General features: G+C 42.0%; 1 protein-coding gene across 9 annotated transcripts in view; it reads left to right on the top strand.

Annotated features, from left to right (window-relative positions):
• Positions 1 to 730: 730 nt before the first annotated feature.
• The window catches only part of GOLM1 (golgi membrane protein 1), a 65,773-nt gene continuing 46,822 nt past the window's right edge, over positions 731 to 19,681 (top strand). For 5 of the 9 annotated variants that reach the window (XM_068424063.1, XM_068424070.1, XM_068424066.1 and 2 more), the window contains exons 1-4: positions 731 to 841; positions 1,346 to 1,512; positions 9,132 to 9,307; positions 11,631 to 11,810. In XM_068424063.1, the coding sequence (XP_068280164.1) occupies positions 9,179 to 9,307; positions 11,631 to 11,810 (309 nt within the window). In that variant the 5' untranslated portion in view covers positions 731 to 841; positions 1,346 to 1,512; positions 9,132 to 9,178. Of the gene's footprint in view, positions 842 to 1,345; positions 1,513 to 9,131; positions 9,308 to 11,630; positions 11,811 to 19,681 lie in introns of those variants that run through there. The other 4 variants (XM_068424068.1, XM_068424067.1, XM_068424069.1 and 1 more) reach the window with 4 other exon arrangements.

The following is a 19,681-nucleotide window of genomic DNA, read 5'->3' as shown; positions in this document are numbered from 1 at the left end:
TACCATGTCATTAAGGAAATTCATCTCAAAATAGTAACTTCTACCAAAGATTAATAAATTCTTTTGCATTTTTCATAGCCTACAACTGCTGCAGCAATTTTTATACTCTGCTTTCACTCTGTCTTCCACTTGCGAAAGCTAACAGGCAGAAACAACATGCAGATCTAGATGGTGGAAAGCGTCCAGCTGAGTCAATAACCGGGGAAGAAACACCTTGCCTAACTTTTGCTTTGAAATTTTTGAATGAAGAAAATAGCCACTTTATCCATTTGGCTGTTTAAAACAAATATTAAAACAGCCTTCCTGAGTTTTATTTCACTCTTCTCTGATTTCGGACACTCAGCTTTTCTCACACGTCGCTTTCCAGAAACTCAAGCGCCTGCGGTCAGGACTGGAAATTCTGACCTCAGCTGAAGCGCTGGCTAAGGGTTCTGCCTGCGCTCCTCGGGCGGAGGCGCCGCTGCCTGCCGCGTGCCGCAGACAGGCGCGGACGCACGGGTCTACCGCAGCCCAAGACCCCGCTGCAAAGCCCGGGCGCCCCTCGGGCGCAGGCGCCAGTGGGACGGGCCGTGGGCCGCCACGAGGTCCGGTGTGCCTCAGGCGGGGGGCGCCGTGAGGTGGTCGGCGGCGGCTCCCGGGAGCGCGGGCTGCCCTGTAGCCGCCAGACTTCCTCCACCCCCCCCCCACTTCCTGCCCTGCCCTGCCTCTCCGCCGCTGCCCGCGGTGTCGTCTGCCGCCGCCGCTCTCGGTTGCAGCGGGCGCCGGGGGCTGCGGGAGGCGCGGCACCGGCTGCCTCCTTCCTGCTCGGCGCGGGGCGCCGCCAGCGGCACGGCACAGTGAGGTGAGCGGCCGCGGCCCCCGCCGCTGCCCGCGGGGCTGGACTGGGCTGGGCTGAGGGCCGGTGCGGCCGGGCCTGCCGGGAGTCCCGTCACCCTGCACGGCGGCCTCTGTGGCGGCCGGCCCGGGCTGGGCGGGGGTGGGCGGCGCGGCGTCGGGGACCCCGGGCCGCGGCCTGCCGCCGCTTCGCTGGCTCTGCCCCGCCGGGCTCGTATCGGTCGGCTCCAGCAGCCGGTGGCTGGCGCGGGGAGGCGAGCGGCGTCTCCAGCGCGGGGGTTGGGGGAGGCGGCAGCTGCTGGTCTCGGCGGGAGGCGGGCGATGAGGCCGGCTGAGCGGGCGTTGAGGTGCGGCCCCGGGCGGGCTCCGGCCCCGGGTGGGCTTCGTCCCGCGGGAGCTTCCCGCTCCCCGCGGGTAGATGCCAGCGGGCGTACGGGGCCGGTTCGTCAGGGCTCAGCTTGTGTGCATACCTGACACTAACAGCGTTGTGTTATATTACTTTTTTTTTCAGTCAGTCTTCCCTCTTTGGGTCTTTCGCACAACGAGAAGCACGTTGAGCCCAAAACAACCCTGGATATTCACAGCGGAGGTAGAAATAGTGATGATGTTAGAAATCGGAGAGGGCCATAAGAAGGCAGGGTGTGAGGTAATCTCTTCCAGGCTCCCCTTCCCAGAAAGGTACGACCAGATGGGCTTTCAAGGTCCCTTCCAACTGGGGTTGTGACCTGGAACTGTTCACCTTCCTCCATCTGGGCCAGTCCTGCTTCAGCCGCCTCGCAGCTTTCCCTCCCTGTGGGCAGAGCTGCAGAGGTCTCTCTCGTCTTACCCACACTGGGGTGGCTCTTGTCTTTTTGCAAGTTCATGCCTCCAGAGGCCTTCCCACATCTCCTTGGCAAAGTGTTTCCCCCACCTCCTCAGAAATTTCAGTTCAGCTCTTGGGTACACAATGAATACTGGGTGTATTTCCTCCACCCAGGAGGCTTACCTTGCTTTGATTTATGGGATTTCCTTGTCAACTTGAAGATGGGAGTAGCTGAGCAGGTTTTTAATTAGCCTTGCTCTTGGGTTGAGTCTTTTTAAATGGCTCCTCATCTTACATCGTAACAGCACTTTGCTCATAAAGAACTATTTGCAATGTTGTTTTTGTCTTTTTTTTCTATTTTCTAGGGGGAGGTTTGTGTGTTTTACAGTGGAACCATATGTGTAGTGTTACGGGGATGGTAGTATTTTTGTGTTTTTCTCACCACATACCTAAACTTACTGTACTTCGTTTCCTAATGTTTTAAGATCAAGTGAGTGTCCTATTAATTGTGATCCGAACAAGACAGTTCATGTTGTATGGGAAAAATACCCACAACAAACTGTTTTTCTAAAAAGAAATGAACAGTCTGACTAACGGTTGAGATCCTTCTGGTGTATAAGTTTGTTTAATTTTGTTTCCGCAGTATTTTCAGACAATATTTCAGTATTGTCTACAACTACACCTAGACATCATGTCTGGAAACTTTGTGCAGGTACTTTAGAAGATTTTGTGAAGTTACCTTTGGTTACCTAACTTCCTTCATCAGAATAGAGACCTACCTTAAACCTCTGGCATCTTTTTAGCTGCGCACCTATTTGGGATTTCTCTTTAATCACATAAAGAGCAGGACATTGTGGGTGATTGGATATTAGCTTCTGATTGGATATTAGCTTCTTGTAAAGTATTCGTTTGAAAGAAGAGATGATACTTCCTGATTTGAAAAATAATAAGTGGAGGAGTGGTAAAAGTAACCCTCCCCCTGAACAGATAACACTTTTTCAGTATTTTCATACTCTAGTGATCTATTACTTGTAGTTTAAAATGCATTAGAAAAGGAAGACCTAAGATCTGAACTGAGTATCAAATGATGGTTATTCCTGAGACAGACGAGAGTGCAGTTGCTGAATGTGTTGTGCCGTAAATGGTTCGCCCCTTCCTGTTCCTGTGAAAAGTGTAACTTGATAATTTGGGCAAATTATCAGTGACATCCTGCGGCATCTGTGTTTGAGGATTGTTTTTTTTTGCGTGTGTGGTTGCCACTTCTAAGGGACCCAGTCTTCCAAAGTACAGAAGTTTGAAAAGTGGCTGCTGCTGAGTGTTTCATGAGTTTTTTGTTGTGGTTTTTTTTTTTTTTGCTTTCAGTCTGCTAGTTGTGGATTCCTGTGAAAGGTATTCAGAAAGTTTATGGTCAGCAGTCTTGAGTGCATTGTGCAAATTTTAAATCTCCACTGGAAAAACATTTATTCGACCTCTTTTGGCTTGCAAACTTGAAAAAAAACCACCCTCAAACGATGTTGCTGCAGAGGATGACAAGAAATCCGTGTGCCATGTTTTGTGACAGTGTATTAGACCCAGCTTCTGACCGCCACAGGCAGTCAAGAGCGCCCTTGAAAGCGTACAGGTTGCTGGCAGTAAGTGGTTCTTGCATTGTGACTGTGAATGATCATACTTGTGGGTAACATCGAGCCATGAATGAGAACCAGCAATTGGATTTATCACTACTGTATGTTAACCAGATATAAAACTAAAAATAAAAGGTTCTAACTCACATTTGTCACCTCTCCATTTCCACCTGCCCCCAAACCATCACCTTTTTTTGGAAGAGTGGGCACACAAATGTTTGCTACATGATTCACTCTTTTAAGAATTACTTTTTTAAAAAGTTTTATTTATTTTTTTAAATAAAACTCAGTTTCTAGTACCTTTTAGTCTGATTTAGTCACGTCTAGGTATAACTAACTAACTTGTCAATGGAAGAGGTTTTGATTAGCTTACTTGGTTAAGCTGGTATATCTTTATTCAAGCAATCAAACATAAGAATTTCATGGCAATATCTGAAAAAAGCAGGTAATTTCTTTCAGAATATCTCTGACAAATTGGGGAGGAATCTGCAAAAGGTGGGGATAGCACCATTGTCTGTCTGCTGGGTTCCCTCGATGGGAGGAGGTTCCCCCAGCCTGGGCAGAGCAGTTGCCTGTTGGCCAGGCTGGCGGGATGGGGTTGTGTGTCCTCTCAGTGCTGTCCAGTAGCCCTCATGTCCTTGTCAGCTTTTTTCCTCCTTTTTGTCTCTGGTTATGGCCCTGCCTTTCCAAAGGGGTTTTCTGTCCTTACTCAGAGGCACAAACCTCCAAGTAATATGTGCCTTCGATTTTCAGTGGCTGCTCCAGTTGCACATGGTCTTCACATGCTGCTTTGGCTTACACTGGCTTTGTACCATTCAGTGTCTAGGTGGTGAAGGAGATAGTTGGCAGTAAAGTAGGCAGATGGGGGATAAGGGACCCCTTTTGATTTCACCCCAGCTGTGCGCTGCTTTTACTGAATTTTTCATCTGTTCAGCTTGTTCCTGCTCAGTGGGTCTCATGCAAATACACAGAGCTGGACCTTGTGAGCAGAGACTTGGCTTTGCTTCTGGACGTCTGAAATGCACAAACTGTTTTGCTCTGTCTTTGCTTCTCATGTCTTAGTCTTCAGATGTAGTCGGTGTGGTTTTTAATTATCTGTAGTGGAAGATTGCTGGATACCAGCTATACTACTTCAGATGAGTATAGTAAAAGAAGGAATTGCTCAGACTGGTAGTATATTAATATGGGAAATAAAAGTATGCTGTATGTTAATTTGTTTGAATATCCCACAGTCTAAAACATCTCCCTCCCGATGAAACACTGTTAGTTGGCAAAGCAGATGAATGAAATCTGCTGTTCAGAAGGCAAGAATTTTATGCTCTACCAAATGTAGAGCATTATGCATGTGATACAGCATCGCATTTTCACATCTGTAGTAAACGTTCATGAAAGATGGATTCCTTCATGTTTGGTAAAATCACTTTCTTTCCCGTCAAACCAGAAACGTATTTTATTTTCAACTCAAATAACTGTGCAAACCAGATGTTTCCTGGAAAACAGCATGTACAAATACATTTCCATGTAAATGTACTTACTGAGCTGATTTGCTTCTCTCTCCTCCAAAATGTGTGCGTGTGTGTATCCACAATGGAAAGTTAAACAGGTTTTATTTTTCGACTGATGAGAGAGGGAGTTCCAGTATAGCAATTGAGGTAATGTTTTGGTTCTTAACTATTCAGATGGAAGATCCTGTGTGTTTGATCTCTTTCCTTTTCATTTTGCCTTTCCTTCTGTGGAGTATAAAAATATATTCCCAATTAATGTAAATTAGTTAAGGGCAAACAACACTGGATTTTCTAGACAGAAGAATGTATTCAAGTCAAACATGCTTTAGTGAAATCAATGCTTTCTTGCCTGCTTGTTTTTAATAGCTGAAAACAGCAGAAGAGTTGCTGAGGCTCCTGGATTTGTGTACTCAGTAGCTCGCTCTGTCAGCATTCCTTTAACATGATTTTTCATCTGTGCTTTAAGCTGCACAGTGAACTAATGATTTTTCCTTTGAACAGTATAGTTGCTTTACCTCTAAAAATTTTCGAGCTAAACAGCTAGTCCTGCATATTTATCCAGTAGTTAAATTCCAGTGCAAGTTGTTACTGCTGATAGCATGGAATACTTTCTCTATTTGTGACTGCTAGGAGGAAAATACCAGTTATTTTATTCAAGTAACACTTGGAATGATGCACTATGTCTTGCAGTGCTATGTTTAGTAATTTTTCCTTGTTTTCAAGTGTACCAACTAATACTCTTACAGTGAAGAACAGGATACGAATGACTTCATGACAGGTTGTTGGAATTTCTTTCTTTGCTTCATTTTTGATTAATTCTTAAGAAGCTCTTTCTTAATGAAAAAAAAAGCAGCACTGGATACCTTCTGCAAAATATTCTTCATCCTTTAAAAGGTCAAAACCGCATTATTTAAAACCTCACTGATTTATCAGTGAACAAAACTAGAGAATATGCCTCCCCACCGTTTTTAATGTTCAGCAGAACACTTCTGTAGTGCCAAGAAATTTATCCTCATCACATATGATCATCAGATATGATGACGAAGATGATCAGAGGGCTGGAGCACCTCTCCTATGAAGAAAGGCTGAGAGAGTTGGGGCTGGAGCCTGGAGAAGAGAACACTCCGGGGAGACCTCATAGCAGCCTTCCAGTACCTGAAGGAGGCCTACAGGAAAGCGGGAGAGGGGCTTTTTACAAGGACAAGTAGTGACAGGACGAGGGGGAATGGTTTTAAACTGAAAGAGGGTAGATTTAGATGAGATATTAGGAAGAAATTCTTTCCTGTGAGGGTGGTGAGACACTGGCCCAGGTTACCCAAAGAAGCTCTGGCTGCCCCCTCCCTGGCAGTGTTCAAGGCCAGGTTGAATGGGGCTTTGAGCAACCTGGTCTCGTGGAAAGGTGTCCCTGCCTGTGGCAGGGAGGTTGGAACTAGATGATCTTTAAGGTCCCTTCCAACCCAAACCATTCTATGATTCTCTGATTCTGAGATACTTTTTTTTTGAAATGTAGTATTTTATTCCAGTAAGCAAAAGTAAACGAATTATCTTGTTCTTAGCTGATGTGGCGATGCTGATCACACCTGTTTTCCAGCTCTTGTTTTCATCACTCTGGAGATCTGTGGTTCTTGGTTTCTAGTGAATCTGTGTAAGGCGAGGTGGCTCTGTACTTCTCGGGCGCTCCTCTTAGGATGGCACAGCAGGAGAATAGTCTGTGCAAGATGTACGTGTTTCTGCAATTCTTAGCTTTGTATTGGAAATTTGTGCATATCTCTATGTGTGTGTTTTAGTCTATTGCGTCTTGATTTTTTTGCTTTACAACAAAAATGCATGGTTTCTTCCCATGCCTTTGCTTTTTCTGTTGACCTGACCTCAGCTGTACGTGGCCCCATGGGTGTCCACTGGAGCTGTGCTGCATGTGTCTGTTTGCTCTGTAGCTGAGGTTTCCTTAGGCAAGAAAGTTGGGCCTTGGGTGTCGGACCCGCTGCACAGGTCTCTTCTTGTTTGTTTTTTGGGGGGTTTTTTGTGTGTGTGTACATACGAGAAGAGGCAGCATTTTCAGGAAGCCATGTTTTGTTCTTAGGCTCTATATATACCCTGTCCCCAAATGTAAACTGTTCTTGTTTGGACATGAACAAAACCAATTTTCTTTTCAGTGATTTTTCCTTTCAGCAAAGTTTCTTCTAAGTAACTGCACTTTCTGAAACTAACTGCATGTTTTGCAGACAGTGTCTGCTTCTAGGACTGATAACGCTCGAAGCTTATAGTTAGTACTGAGGCGGCAGTAGGAATGTTATGCAGAAAGGCTCTTGCTTACACTTATTCCTATAGAAACCAAGGTCACTGCTAAATTCCTCACTAATTACGAGTGAAGAGCTGCAGAAAGGTTGGGCCTCTGGGGAGGAGCGGACAGTGCAGGTGACCCAAAATTGACCAACGAAGGTATTCCATCCCATACACGTCATTCTCAGTATAAAGCGGGGGGATCACGAGGGTCTCGCTCTCTTTCTGCCATGGCCGGTGTCCGAAGAGGACTCTGTCCGTTTTCATGCTGCCCCCGATCCCGATCCGTGCATCCCTGAATCCAGCTCTCGACCGTCGCTAGGCCCAGCCTGGGCCTTCCCGGAGCCTGCCCTGCAGTGCCGGTGGTGACGTGGCCGGCATCGGGGGAGCTCGATCTTGGTTTTGTGTATATATTTGTATATATTTAATTATTCCCATTATTATTGTTATACTCTTTTCATTATTATAGTTTATTAAAACTGTTTTAACTTTCCAACCTGTAAGTCTCTCCCTTTTCTCTTTTTCTTCCCCTTCTGGGGCTAGGAAAGGGTTAATAGAGGGTGTCTGCCACCCGTTTAACAGCCAGCCCAGCTTTAAACCGTGACATAAACAAATTCACAAACTCTTCAAATGAACAAATAGATTTGAAATCTTCAGCAGTCTGGCAGTATTGTTCACTGCCTTCTGAGAAAAGAGGAAGACAGGTTATATCTTAAACTGAATGCAAGGAGGGGATTTTGCAGAGGGTGCATCTGTACTCTTAGGTATTGGTGAGCTGTTGAAGGACTTAAGTGCCAGACATACAGTAGAATCAGCATTTCTGGTACCTGTTAACGGCTGGCATCACCTTCTTCCCCTGTGATTACAGCGTATGTCTACATGGAAACCCTTCGAGAGTTGCTACCATTTATTAACTTTTAAATACATCACAACCTGTGAATTGCATCCATAGGGAAGAAGTTGGTTTATTTAAGACTTGAGAGATGCAAGACTTTATTATGCACCTTGAGAGACTGTACAGTACATTAATAGTAAATGTATTGCACTTTAGATTTAGTTAGTGTCATGCAATGCATCTGTGTTTGCTGTCTGTCTGTGCTGTGCTCATTTTTGCTGGCTTTTGTCTGCAGGAGTGCAAAACGAAAAAAAGTTTATCTCTGTTTACAAGAGAGCAATCTATAACAAACTGTGCCCAAGATTCCTATTGAAGTTTGTGGATTTATTGAGCTAGGTGCTGTTACACTCATTAAGACCAGATTTTGTCATCTCATAGGATGAATATGGCCGATTTCAAGCAGAATTGCAACTGCCCTTTGCCTCTGCTTTTCTGTTAAGATGGGCTGTTCCACAGAAACAACCCAAGTCTCAATAGCAACCACTATTACCCTTGATACGGCTCATTCGTTAAACCAAGGTAGTTTATTTTCTGTTAGGAGCAGAGAAAGCAGCTGAGGATCAAAACAAACATCACTTAATAGAATTTACTGTTGAAATCAACAGACTGTCTGCTATTTTTTTTTCCATTTTTATTTTTATTTTTTAGATTATCCTTGAAGTAATTTGGTTCAATCGGATTCATTTATTTATTTACAAACTTGGAACCAAAAAGTTAAAATCGTACTATCAGATTGAAAAGTTGAAACTACTCAAGTTTGGGAAGCAAAGGGCAACTTAGTCCTGAAACAGCGAGTCTAAGTTTATTTTCTGACTAAATGAGATAACAAGGAATCTATCCTCTATCTGTAGACCAGTGTTGTCTATTTAGCTTTTTGGGTGGAATATAAGATAAAAGGATGGCTGGTTTGTTCTGTTTATTGCAGATTTTCATTATATAGTTATGAATATTCAAGACTTGCCCCTCAAATCCCTGTGAAGCTTTATGTACAAGCTGGTAGTACGAGATGGCCTTTCTTTGTCCTTCAGATGGAAATACCTAGGCAGTGTGCCTTCCTTGCTGGGTGTAGTCCCTTCAGCTGACAGCCGTTGTGTTATTGCAGTAAAAGTTTGCAAAAAGTAACACTATTTTGTGTTACAAAATAGCCATAGTAGACAGAGAATGCAATATAACGTGTCTATTTTAATTTGCAGGTTTCCACACTATTGTGGTTCTTTGTTTTGTTTTTTTTTTTCTTGAAATGGTAGGGCTAGGAAACAGCTGTCGAGGGATGAAGTCTTCACCTCTCCTTGTGGCTGCGCTTGTGGCGTGCATCATTATTTTGGGTTTCAATTACTGGATTACAAGTTCTCGCAGCGTGGATCTGCAGGTAACTTTCGTATTGGTCTGCTTGTCATCTTGTACTTGTGTTTTAATAAACATAGTCCACAATAAGAAAGATGCTTCCCCTGCATGTGGTGGGCCAGGAGCTTCAGCTTGTAGGATTTTTCACAAATATTATAGTAGTTGCTTATCAACAGTGGGAGATGGGGGGAATGGGAGGAATGTCTGTTTGTAGGTGAGGGGGACCCAAAACTTGAAGACCTGCATGTATAGTGCTTGTTACGTCTGCTCACACAAAGCATTCAGCTATCTTGTGCTGTTTCAGTTTACAGATGTGGCAAATGCCATCCTCTTTTTCTTCCGAACTGTATGTTGAGACTGGCACTCCATTTTTAATCTGAATGGGCATCTGCAATTTGCTTACCTCCCTAGATTTTTTTTCTGACATGACCCATAAGAATGTATGCATGCATGCTTTCCCACCAAGTACAAGGAAATCTAGCTTGTTCAGAAACAGTGTCTAAAAATCTGAATTTGTGTTTCTTTGAAACCTTTCCTAAAGAGGACACACAACTCACATGGAATAATTACCTTGTCTGCTATTTTTCTAATGGTAACTGTATTTTCTATGACTGTTGGGCTTGGGTTTTAATCCTTTCTGGAATGCACATTCTGAAATCGAGGAGTACGTGAATAAAGTTTCTGATTTGTGACAACGTGTGCAGGATGGTCCTTTTTTTTTCTTTCTTTTTAACATGCGAACCTAAAAACTTAACAACCTGGTGATTAAACAAGGCTGGTGAGAGCTCCTCCCAAGTTTTTCCACTGAATTTGTATCCTCTTTGTAATTGAGCCATATTTTAGTACTGAGTTCACAGCTGTAGGAATTGAACTCCTGTTTCACCTCAGAGTGGGCATTATTCAAACAGAACACGTGTCTCTGGCCATGCGGTTAAGGGTATGTCTTAGCTTTCCTTTGGTGGGGTGTGATGCCATGTCTTCTGGGACTCTGGTCATCCATTGTTTTCCGTTTAGTCAGTGGCCTCAGGATGGTAGCTACCAGCAGGTAGTAACTGTGTCAGTATTGCTGAAGCATTGCTGCACGGCTGTGAGGCATCTGATAGTGAGGAAAATGAGCTACCATACCTAGAGACATAAGGTCCTCTTTACTGTTATTGATGTACTGTATCATCTCGTATGTTTCTTCCAAAGTTAGCTTGAAAATCATTTCACTTCTGTGTGGTCATGCACTCTGAATGAAATAAAAACATAGCTGAAGGCATGGATGGAGCTTCTAAAGAGCTCTGTCAGCCCATTCATTTGTTGGCAAGACTTTGCAGCTGTTAATGACTGAAACAGAATAAGCGATTTTCATTGCTCTTCCAGCTAAACTGCAAGTGTTTTTTCCCCTTTTTTTTTTTTTTTGGTAAGAGGATTTACTCCATTTTCTTGGAGTCTTAGAAGATGCACGGTTTTTATATCTATTTTTTAATCCACCTGAAATACCCAGGTCTTTCTACATGGTTAAATTCTGTTGATATTCCCCTCCCACCTCTGTGCAATGTCTTTGTACTCTTCCTTGCTGCCAAAGAGTCATTTTAACCCAAAATGTTTAGAAACAACATCCTGCAAAACTAAATCGGTACTTTAACAAAAAAAAAAGGAAAAAAAAAAAAAAACCACTTGCGACAGGTTTGATTCCTATAGCTTATGTCTCTGTGTTTGTATGTGCAGTATGTGATGGTGTTGAATTTTCCTTCGGTTGTCACTGTTCTTTGAGCAATCAAGAACAATTATGATTTTCTGCTTATAAATGAGTTTTTCTCATATGTGTCTTTGTGTAACAGTCATATGTCAGTTGTTTATATAAAAGTTGGGCAGTGTTGTCCTCCCTCCACTCTTTCGCAGGTCTTCCAGGAAAACGATTTGAGAGATTAGTTTTCCCTCTGAGTTAGTTCAGGATCAACACTGGGAAGGGCAGTAATATCAGAATTGTCTGGATTAGATTTAAAAAACGATTTGACCTTGTACTTCAGAAAGATTGTAGACTGCAATCTTTTTTTATGTTTGTTGGGTTTTTTTGTGGGGGTGTTTTGGGTTTTTTTTAAGCTCAAGTACTGTGCCAGCTTTGCATTTCTCTTACCTTTAACTGAAACGATGAAAAATCACCAGTACAGCATATTCTGTAGCAATTGTGTAAAACTGGGGGGTGTGTGTGTCTGTGTGGCGGGTATCACCAGCTGACACAATACTTTGATGACATTAGCATTGTTAGTTCTGTGAAATTTGGTACTCCTTGAATGTATTGGAGAAGAGTCCAGCAAGGAGGAAGCATTTCTGTTTGCTTTGGCTAATTTTCTCTTCCTCAGGGTCGGATCATGGATCTGGAAGGCAAAGTCCGCAGGGTGGCAGCAGAGAGGAGTGCTGTGGAGCTCAAAAAGAATGAATTCCAAGGGGAGCTAGGGAAGCAGCAACAGCAGATCGACAAAATCCAGTCCTTGCACAACTTTCAGATGGAAAATGCCAACAGAGTACATCAGGAAGAGAAGGTAGGGCCTTTTCTAGCCACAGTTTTCTGTGTGACTGTGGTTTACCAAGACACTCTCTGCAACAGAATAAGGTTGCTCAGATGTTCCATCTGATGGGCATACAGTCAGTGTTGGTGTGGAAAAACATTTAATTTATGTATCATTGTATAGTATTTAGAAAATGGACATTGAACGCACATTATAGCATTCATTGTATAATATGTGAAATATTAGAAGCTGCAAGTAACAGCATTTCTGAATAAAACCTCTACCCCCTCTATATATCGTTACCAACCTTAGGTTGGCCTCTGGCTTTCTTTCCTGTATACTAATGTTTTAAAACTTAAGGCAAAGAAGAAGCTGCACCAACAGATATATTTGTATTTGCAGATATATTTGTATATATTCGTAGGCATAAATGGTTGACGTTTATTTCTAAATGCATTACGAATTTTGTGGCACCTTGGCCTTCTGCCTCCAAAATCCAATAGCACTGGGAGACTTCAGGAGGTTAGACTAGCCTTTTGTGGCAGTGCTCCTGACAGCGCAGCATTGCCAGAGGGATGGAAGTCCTTTGTGAAGAATGTGAACATACCCACTTAAATAGCAGCGTGTACGATTACTGCTGTGTAGTATCTTCCAAGCTGTTTTGTTGTGCGTTTTCCTCATGTTGCTGATACTGCCTTGAGTGTGGCTGTTAGTCGTTAATAATCACTTTTCTCACTGTTGCCAGAAATACTTAGTTGAGAGTATTCATTCTGGGTTTATTGCTTCTCCTGTAGAGTCTCTTGACCGAAGTTTATAGATCAGCTTTCAAGGACTATTATTTTCAGCAAACTGAACAGACACAGCTGATGATGGTAATAGGTGCTCTTCGCGTGAAGAGTTCACCATTAGGTGACAGTTAGCTGCTCAAAACTCATGGTGCGTGAACAAAATATCACCTGAATAATCTTTGAAGGACTTAGAGGAGGAAAAATTGAATAAAAATGGAAGGTGGAATTGTTTCATTAATATGCACATCAGTGACATATTTTTAATTTATTTTGAAATAATTTTTATCCAATATCTTCAAAGAAATAATAAACCAATTCTTTTTACCTCTTTTGAGACAAACGTGTTTCTTTGATGATTTCTCTCTTCTCTTTGGGTTCAGTCTTTGCATATACTTTAAAAAAGCTGAGGTATAGTCTGACTCTTTATTTGTTTTTTTAATATATGTATTTACTCAAAAGATACCTCAGAATAGTCAGACAGCATTTGAGTGAGTAATCAATATTCTTGTCACTTCTGCCTCCTAATAGTGGGCGTTGCTACTGAGTGCTGTGGGTATTGTTTAAATTTACTATCCTCTGGGAAGGTACTGCAGTTTACGTGTTAGTGAAACACATCATTCTGTTTTGTCATCTTTTTGCGTTCCAATTCTGTCCTGCAAGGACTGAAAGCACGTGCATGAGTTTAAAAAAAAAAAAAACAAAGGTAGGAAAAGGGCAATCAGAACTGAGTATTTTCTTAATTTACTCTGCAGTCTCTTTTACAAGGTAAATACATTTTATGCTTCCTTTTCATAAGTAGTTTTTTCTTTGGCCAGAATTATTAAAAGTCGCTGGAAGTGCTGGCCACAGAGTTTACAGCATGGGCTGGCCAGTTGGGTGGATGTTGAGAGTTGGTGACAGGAGCTCAGCCAGGAATTTTAAGGAAGCTCAGTGGATGAAATGTTGTTTCTGCTAAGCATGATGTGCAGCCTTTCTGCTTCAAATTAATGTGGTACCAGGCAAAGGTAGCTGGCACCACACAGTATACCTTTCTTGTTGTAGTGGTGTTTTTAAGTCTAGAGGACATGTAGGAGCTGTCATCCATTAAATCTAGCATCTGTGCCAGGAAGAGTGTTGAGAAGTATTTTACAAAGCCAGAACTGCTGTTGGATGTGGGGGTAAATGTGCTAGTCTGGGGAAGAGTCAAAGCGGCCTTTGGAAAAGGAAATCTTGCTTCTGAAGTCTCTTGGAGTTTCCTTCTGAAAGAGTCAGTGACAAGGATGAGGGAGACTAATGAGTGCATTCACCCCTGAAATTGCAAAAGGCTACACATGCACAGCTTGTAGAGAAATTATGCAACCATGTGGTAAGACGGTGTTACCACAGGGGTGAATGATAAGGCAGAAGTTAAACAAAGCAGCTTAGAAATAAACTGGGTTAGTTGCACTAGGGGGAGGTCACCAGTGGAGTTTTGGACTGCTGGGAAAGCACACAGAGAGAACAAGGAGGATAACCAAAGCTGTGCAGTAGTTTCTCTACAGGAATCCACTGTGTATGTTGCAGGCTGGACAAAAGCCAGCTGAGGAGAGCCATCGTGGGCATCTCCAGGATCCTAAATGGTGCAGAAAGTACTCACGGCTGTGAGAGACAAGGCATGGTTGTTCTCCATCCACTGACAGGCTTCAAAGGCAGTCAGTAAGTTGTATTTCAGACTGGGCAGAAGAAGTGCTCTTTATGCAATAGATGGTGAAGCTGCAAGTGCATGACATCCATAATGCCCAGTTGCAGTGGGTCTGTGTGGGTTAAAAAGCAACTGGATAACCTTGGACAAGCACCTGCCACACCACCCGATACAAAGGTGTTTGTTCTGGCTCCAAATGTTCCTCAGCCACAAGTAGTTGCTGCTTGGAAAATACTGTGCTTTATGACTGTCTTGGTGTTCATTTGGCATCCACTGTTAGAGACAAGATATGGGGCAGAGTGGATTTTGGGGCTGATTTAGTGTAACTGTTCCTCCTCTTAAGTGCTTTTCCCTCCATCATCCTAAAATGCAGTTGTTCAGTAATGGAATAGTCTGTGAAGCTTGCTGTTGAAACCCCAGGAGCTGGTGCTGTAGGAAGCATTAGATAAAAGTGAACTCATTTCCCGTCTTCTGTTTTTTGTGACTGGAGAAGAGCATGTCTCAGGAGCCTGAAGCAGTAGGATGGGTGTGTATGTGCCTGTGCATCGTTTCATGGCAAATTCAAAGTTTGCTCTTGTTGTGGACACATGAGCAAATATCCTGCACAGATGATGTTTGTTTTCCAACTGTGATTTAAGAGTAGGGAGAGTTATTTTACTGGGAACCTGTGTATTTGTCAAAAGATGCCGTCAGCCAAGTTGGCATGGATTCATCCACTCTAGTTTAGAAAGGCCCCTGATATGGTGGCAGGGAAGAGAGGGAAAGCTTAGTTCTCCTCACTAAGGACCTTGATCTGAAGAAGCTGTCCAGGATCAGAGGTTATTCCACAGAGGGATGTGGAATATAAGACAAGACTGTTTCTGAGTGCCTTTTTTTTGTGTGTCTCTATATCCATGTATAAGTGTGTGTTGTACATTCACATGTGCATACACACGTATTTGTATCTACACACAGGCACACACATATCCTTGTTTTTTGGCTCCATGGATTCCAGTGGATCCAGGATTCCTGGAGGCGAGTAATGAATTCACCCTTTCTGGTTATAGGAAACTCGATTCTTGAACTGAACTTTATTTACCCCTTGAGAATTAGGAGCAAATATTTACCTAGTCCAGGAAGGATGAATGCAGATCCAAACCCCGAGTCTTTCAACTCACTTTACAAGTAATACGAATGGTCTAACTAACTAGACAGATCTTCGAGTGATAAATGGGATTTTGTTTAGTTCTTCTTGTTGTTCCTAAAGAAAAATGAAAATGCTTTCAGCTGATGTGTAGGAGTGAATGGTCTGTCTCAAAACCCCCTCTTTTTCAGGGAGAAATTATAGTTGTTCTGGTTATAGAAGAAATCTATATGGGAAGAAACTTCTGCAATCTGGACCCCTTATCAAAGGCAACTCTTAAGTAACATTCGATACCCATCTTAATTGCAGTTCATTTCTGCTCACTGTGTCTTGTTACTCTGCTGATAAAGTACAGAATAATTATGCCACTGACTTAGTTTCATATCAAACTAATACACCAATAAGATACTTGCCACGTTGAAGTCACTGTTGGTGGCAGTGTGGTAATCACTTTGAGTTAAATCTGCCTTCTTTTCTAGTAGAACTGTCTCTGTGCTACTTAAAGGATGAGGGCATAGAAGGTAGGAGGTAGTCAGAGCCTGGAATAAACCCTGTGGGCTCACCATTCACTGAGGCAATGTAATCCTGGGAAATTGCTGTTGGAATTATGCTCTTAGGTCGGTGTATATATAAAACACTTCCATCACCAGTCTGCTTTTAAAAAATCTGCTTGAATTTTTAAGGATTAATGTAGATTTAACGAATGGCTTCTGGAAATCCATACAGAAATAGACTGAAGAGATCAAGAGAGCTTACATGAACTCTTACTAATAACATAAGGAATCAGGAGTGCAAAAGCACTGTTTCTAATCTGTAAGCAATTTTCTAAAGAAAATATTCTGAATGGTTGTTATGCAGGACTTGTAGCTTCTGGGATGTACATAGCCCCGATAGTCTTTTTGAAGAGTGTAACAGGAGAACAATACATTTAATCTCTTTTATTTTTAACTGCTAGAACATGCTTTTGCACTTCATAATTTTCTTTGGATTTGTATAATTCTTCCCCAGCCACATCTCGTTTTACAGAGGAGAGGGGCCAAGCTTTGCACATTATATGTGAAGCACATCACTGTCCTGTTGCTCAGTGTCTTTTAACACTGGCTACATCTGGTCTCGCATCCTCTCCCTCTGGAAGAATTTTGATTCCCAGCATAGCCTTCTGAGACAAAATACCTATTGGTATGCGAAGAGTTGGCTCCTCTTGAAAGGAATGACACCTGGGGGGGATGTGGAAGAGAGAAGAAAGCCTCCTGTGGAAAGGAAAAGGTGCCTATATGTGTTTTGGTTTTGTTTTTTAAACCAAACAATGTTGCATCATCTAATTTTGAAAAGGCTTTAAGGAAAAACAAGCACTGCCTTGCACCCCGCTCTATTTGCCATAGCATGATGTTACTAAACTAGCAAATGAGATCAGTCTGCTTACTCATAACTGATACAGCAGAGGTCTAGAAGACTACCTCTGTTTAAAATATATTTTTACATGGTAGAGAAAAAAAATGGATGATCTGAGACTAGCTGAACTGTAGGCACCCTAAGAGTGGAAATTTAGAGTATGCATAGCTTAAGAGTTAACTACTGGAACATTTCTACCTCTTCATAGCAAAATGAATGGACAAAAAGGAAAGCAGAAGGTACATTATATATACCTGTACAGTTTTGTATTGAGATTCTCACATCATAGGATTCTGTTTTGTTTATATTGCCTACTATTTGGGTTTTAATTAAATATAACAATGTCATGAAAGTCCTGTAGCTGCACAGGGCTTATTTTCTCCAATCCACTTGCTGTTGCCCTGCACCTGTAAAAGTAATTTCTTACTCCTATCTGTCAACTTCCTCTCTCTTCCACTGAGAGTGTAAGAAATTGTTAACTTTACAATTTTGGTGGTTTCTGCAGTTTTGAGGGCTGAACTGCACCATGCCATGGTGCACGTGTCCTTCATCACAAAAAAAAAGAGTCTAGGTGGCTTTTAGCAGAGGATGTGAAACAAGATTGAGTCCCTGATCTTTACTAGGATCACTCTTTGGGAACAGAACTGGGTTTTGATTTTGTTTAGTTTTTTTTGGTTTTTTTTTGGCTTGGTTGGGGTTTTTTTCCTGTTATTGAGGATAGGGAAGAGTCTGTAATTTCTGAATGGAATTCTGAGAAATAGGTTTAAGTGAACAATGTCTCCTCCATTTTGGGCTTCAAATTTGTTTTAGACTTGCTTCAACTGGTGTACTTGCTTCAACTGGTGTTCCTCCACTGAAGTGTACATGGGTGTGCAGCACATAGACCAACCTAAAAGAGAAATATTTTCTCAGGGATCTTATTTCTGAACTTTTTTTCCCACTTACTAATATGTAGTTAGCCATTAATCTCGTTTCCTAGAAGGAAAAAGCCTTTTTGTGGCTGGTATAAATGATTTCTTTACTCCTGAAGATTATTTCAAAGTGGTGAAGAAGAAGAGTACAAAGAGAGAAAAGAACTGATGATGCATGTACTAGGAAAGTGTGTGTGTGGGGAGGTGTGTTTGCAAAAATAGAGAAAGGGGGGTGGGAATTTCCAGATCTACTTAAGAAATGAACAACAGATAATCAAAATACAGCTTGTGCTGTGCTGCCAGCATGGTGGTGGGGAGTAGGAGGAGTGTGCAAGGCAGAACTGCTCCTTTTTTTTGCTGTAAGATCTTAGATCATCAGTTTGAGTTATCATGAAATAGGTGCCTTTCTTCTCCCTGATTAATTATAAATGCTTGTTTCTGCTGGTTTCTGCATGTATACATCTTAGCCTCCCAGCTTGCTTTATTCCCAGTCGGCTTTGTTCTTAGCAGCTGGTTTACTGATGCTATGGCTGATCGTTTTCTCCTTGTGAGAACTGTATTTCTGAATGCAAAGCCCCTTTTTTCTTAGGTTTTAGTTCTGAAACCAGTGTTTCAACAAGTTCTTTGTTCGTTTATTCCTTTTTCCTACTGCAATATCTTATTATGCTTTTATATACAGCAGGTACAGTCAGTGTTAGAAAGCACATACATCAGTTCAGTGTGCTTGAGTTAGCTTGATCTATGATGGTAGCAAATGCTGAAGGAGTTACTGTAGTAATGCCTCCAAGGAATGTGTTTATGGAGCCTACTGTGTAAGGCATTAATCGGATCAAATGCATGTACGTAGTTCAGAATATGTGCTCAAAACGTATGCTTTGAAATAACATCTTAAAGCTTCCTCACAGGTATTTCTGTGTTACGTTTTGGTCTTTTTTAAACAATAACTTTAACTTTTATGTTTCTTAAGTGGAGTATGACTTATGTAGACATGTTCTGTGGTGAATAAAAAAAATAAATATATCTCTGGCAGTTGTCATTAAAAAATTTACTGTTCAGCTGGAGCAAGATTTTTCTACCACTGCTTGCGGCAGCGTGGCTTTTGATTTTTGGTTTCTGAAGATGGGCTGTCCACAGCATTGACTCCAATCAGGAGACTGACTTTTCCTCTGTGATAGTCACAAGGGCTTCTGTGCAAGACGTGTTTGCAAATATAACAAGCTAGTTCTATGTTATAGAGTTACTCTGTTACAGAAGATCAGATTTTGATATGGTGATACAGTGAGTTTCCAAATGCCTAGGGATCATAGGTATTGTTTTGTGGGCTGAATTGAATTTAAAACATTAGTTTCTTCCTAGAACTGAGTTCTGGGATGTGTTCGCTGAGTGCTTCCCAGAAGTTTGCTTTCTTGACCTGCATAAAACCCCAAAAGAAAATAATGCCTGCCTAATTCACAGCCTTGAGGGTAAGATTAGTTAACACTTGGACAACTGGAGGAGGAACGGAAAGCCTGATGTTATTGATACAGTCAGATTGGGAGCTGGCAGTTGGAGCACTGCCCTATAAGTTATTAAACAGTATTTCCTGCCTAAGTTAAACAACTAACTAGATTTTCGTGATTTTTTTTTTCCTGGACGCTTACCCACAAATTCAGGGAGCTAGGTGTGGCATTGCCAACAGGAAGTTTTATATGCAGTCCAGAAAGAACAAGGTGCACTTTTTTTTTCCTGTGTTGTGATTTAAGGAGTTTTTTTCACATGGCAAATAATTTTATTCACTTCAGCTAAACACAGTTATTATTGTCCTAGTGTACAAAACGTTTAACACTTGTCTGTTTTACTGTCAAATAAGTAGTCCTAGTATTTGGAAGTTTCATTTTAAGAAAAAAAAAAAAACACAGCACCAAAAAAACCCTGTAGGAACATAGAGTTGCCATGTCATACTGATTTTTCTAGTCCATTGACAGTTTCTGGTAATGGCCAATGCTGGAAACCCTGAAGGCGATAGTCATGGAACAATTTGATTACGTTGC

The sequence above is a fragment of the Nyctibius grandis genome, chromosome Z (genome assembly GCF_013368605.1).
Source record: "Nyctibius grandis isolate bNycGra1 chromosome Z, bNycGra1.pri, whole genome shotgun sequence".
Taxonomy (NCBI): domain Eukaryota; kingdom Metazoa; phylum Chordata; class Aves; order Nyctibiiformes; family Nyctibiidae; genus Nyctibius; species Nyctibius grandis.
Note: the sequence above shows the minus strand (reverse complement) of the source record. Positions and strands in the feature narration are given on the sequence as shown.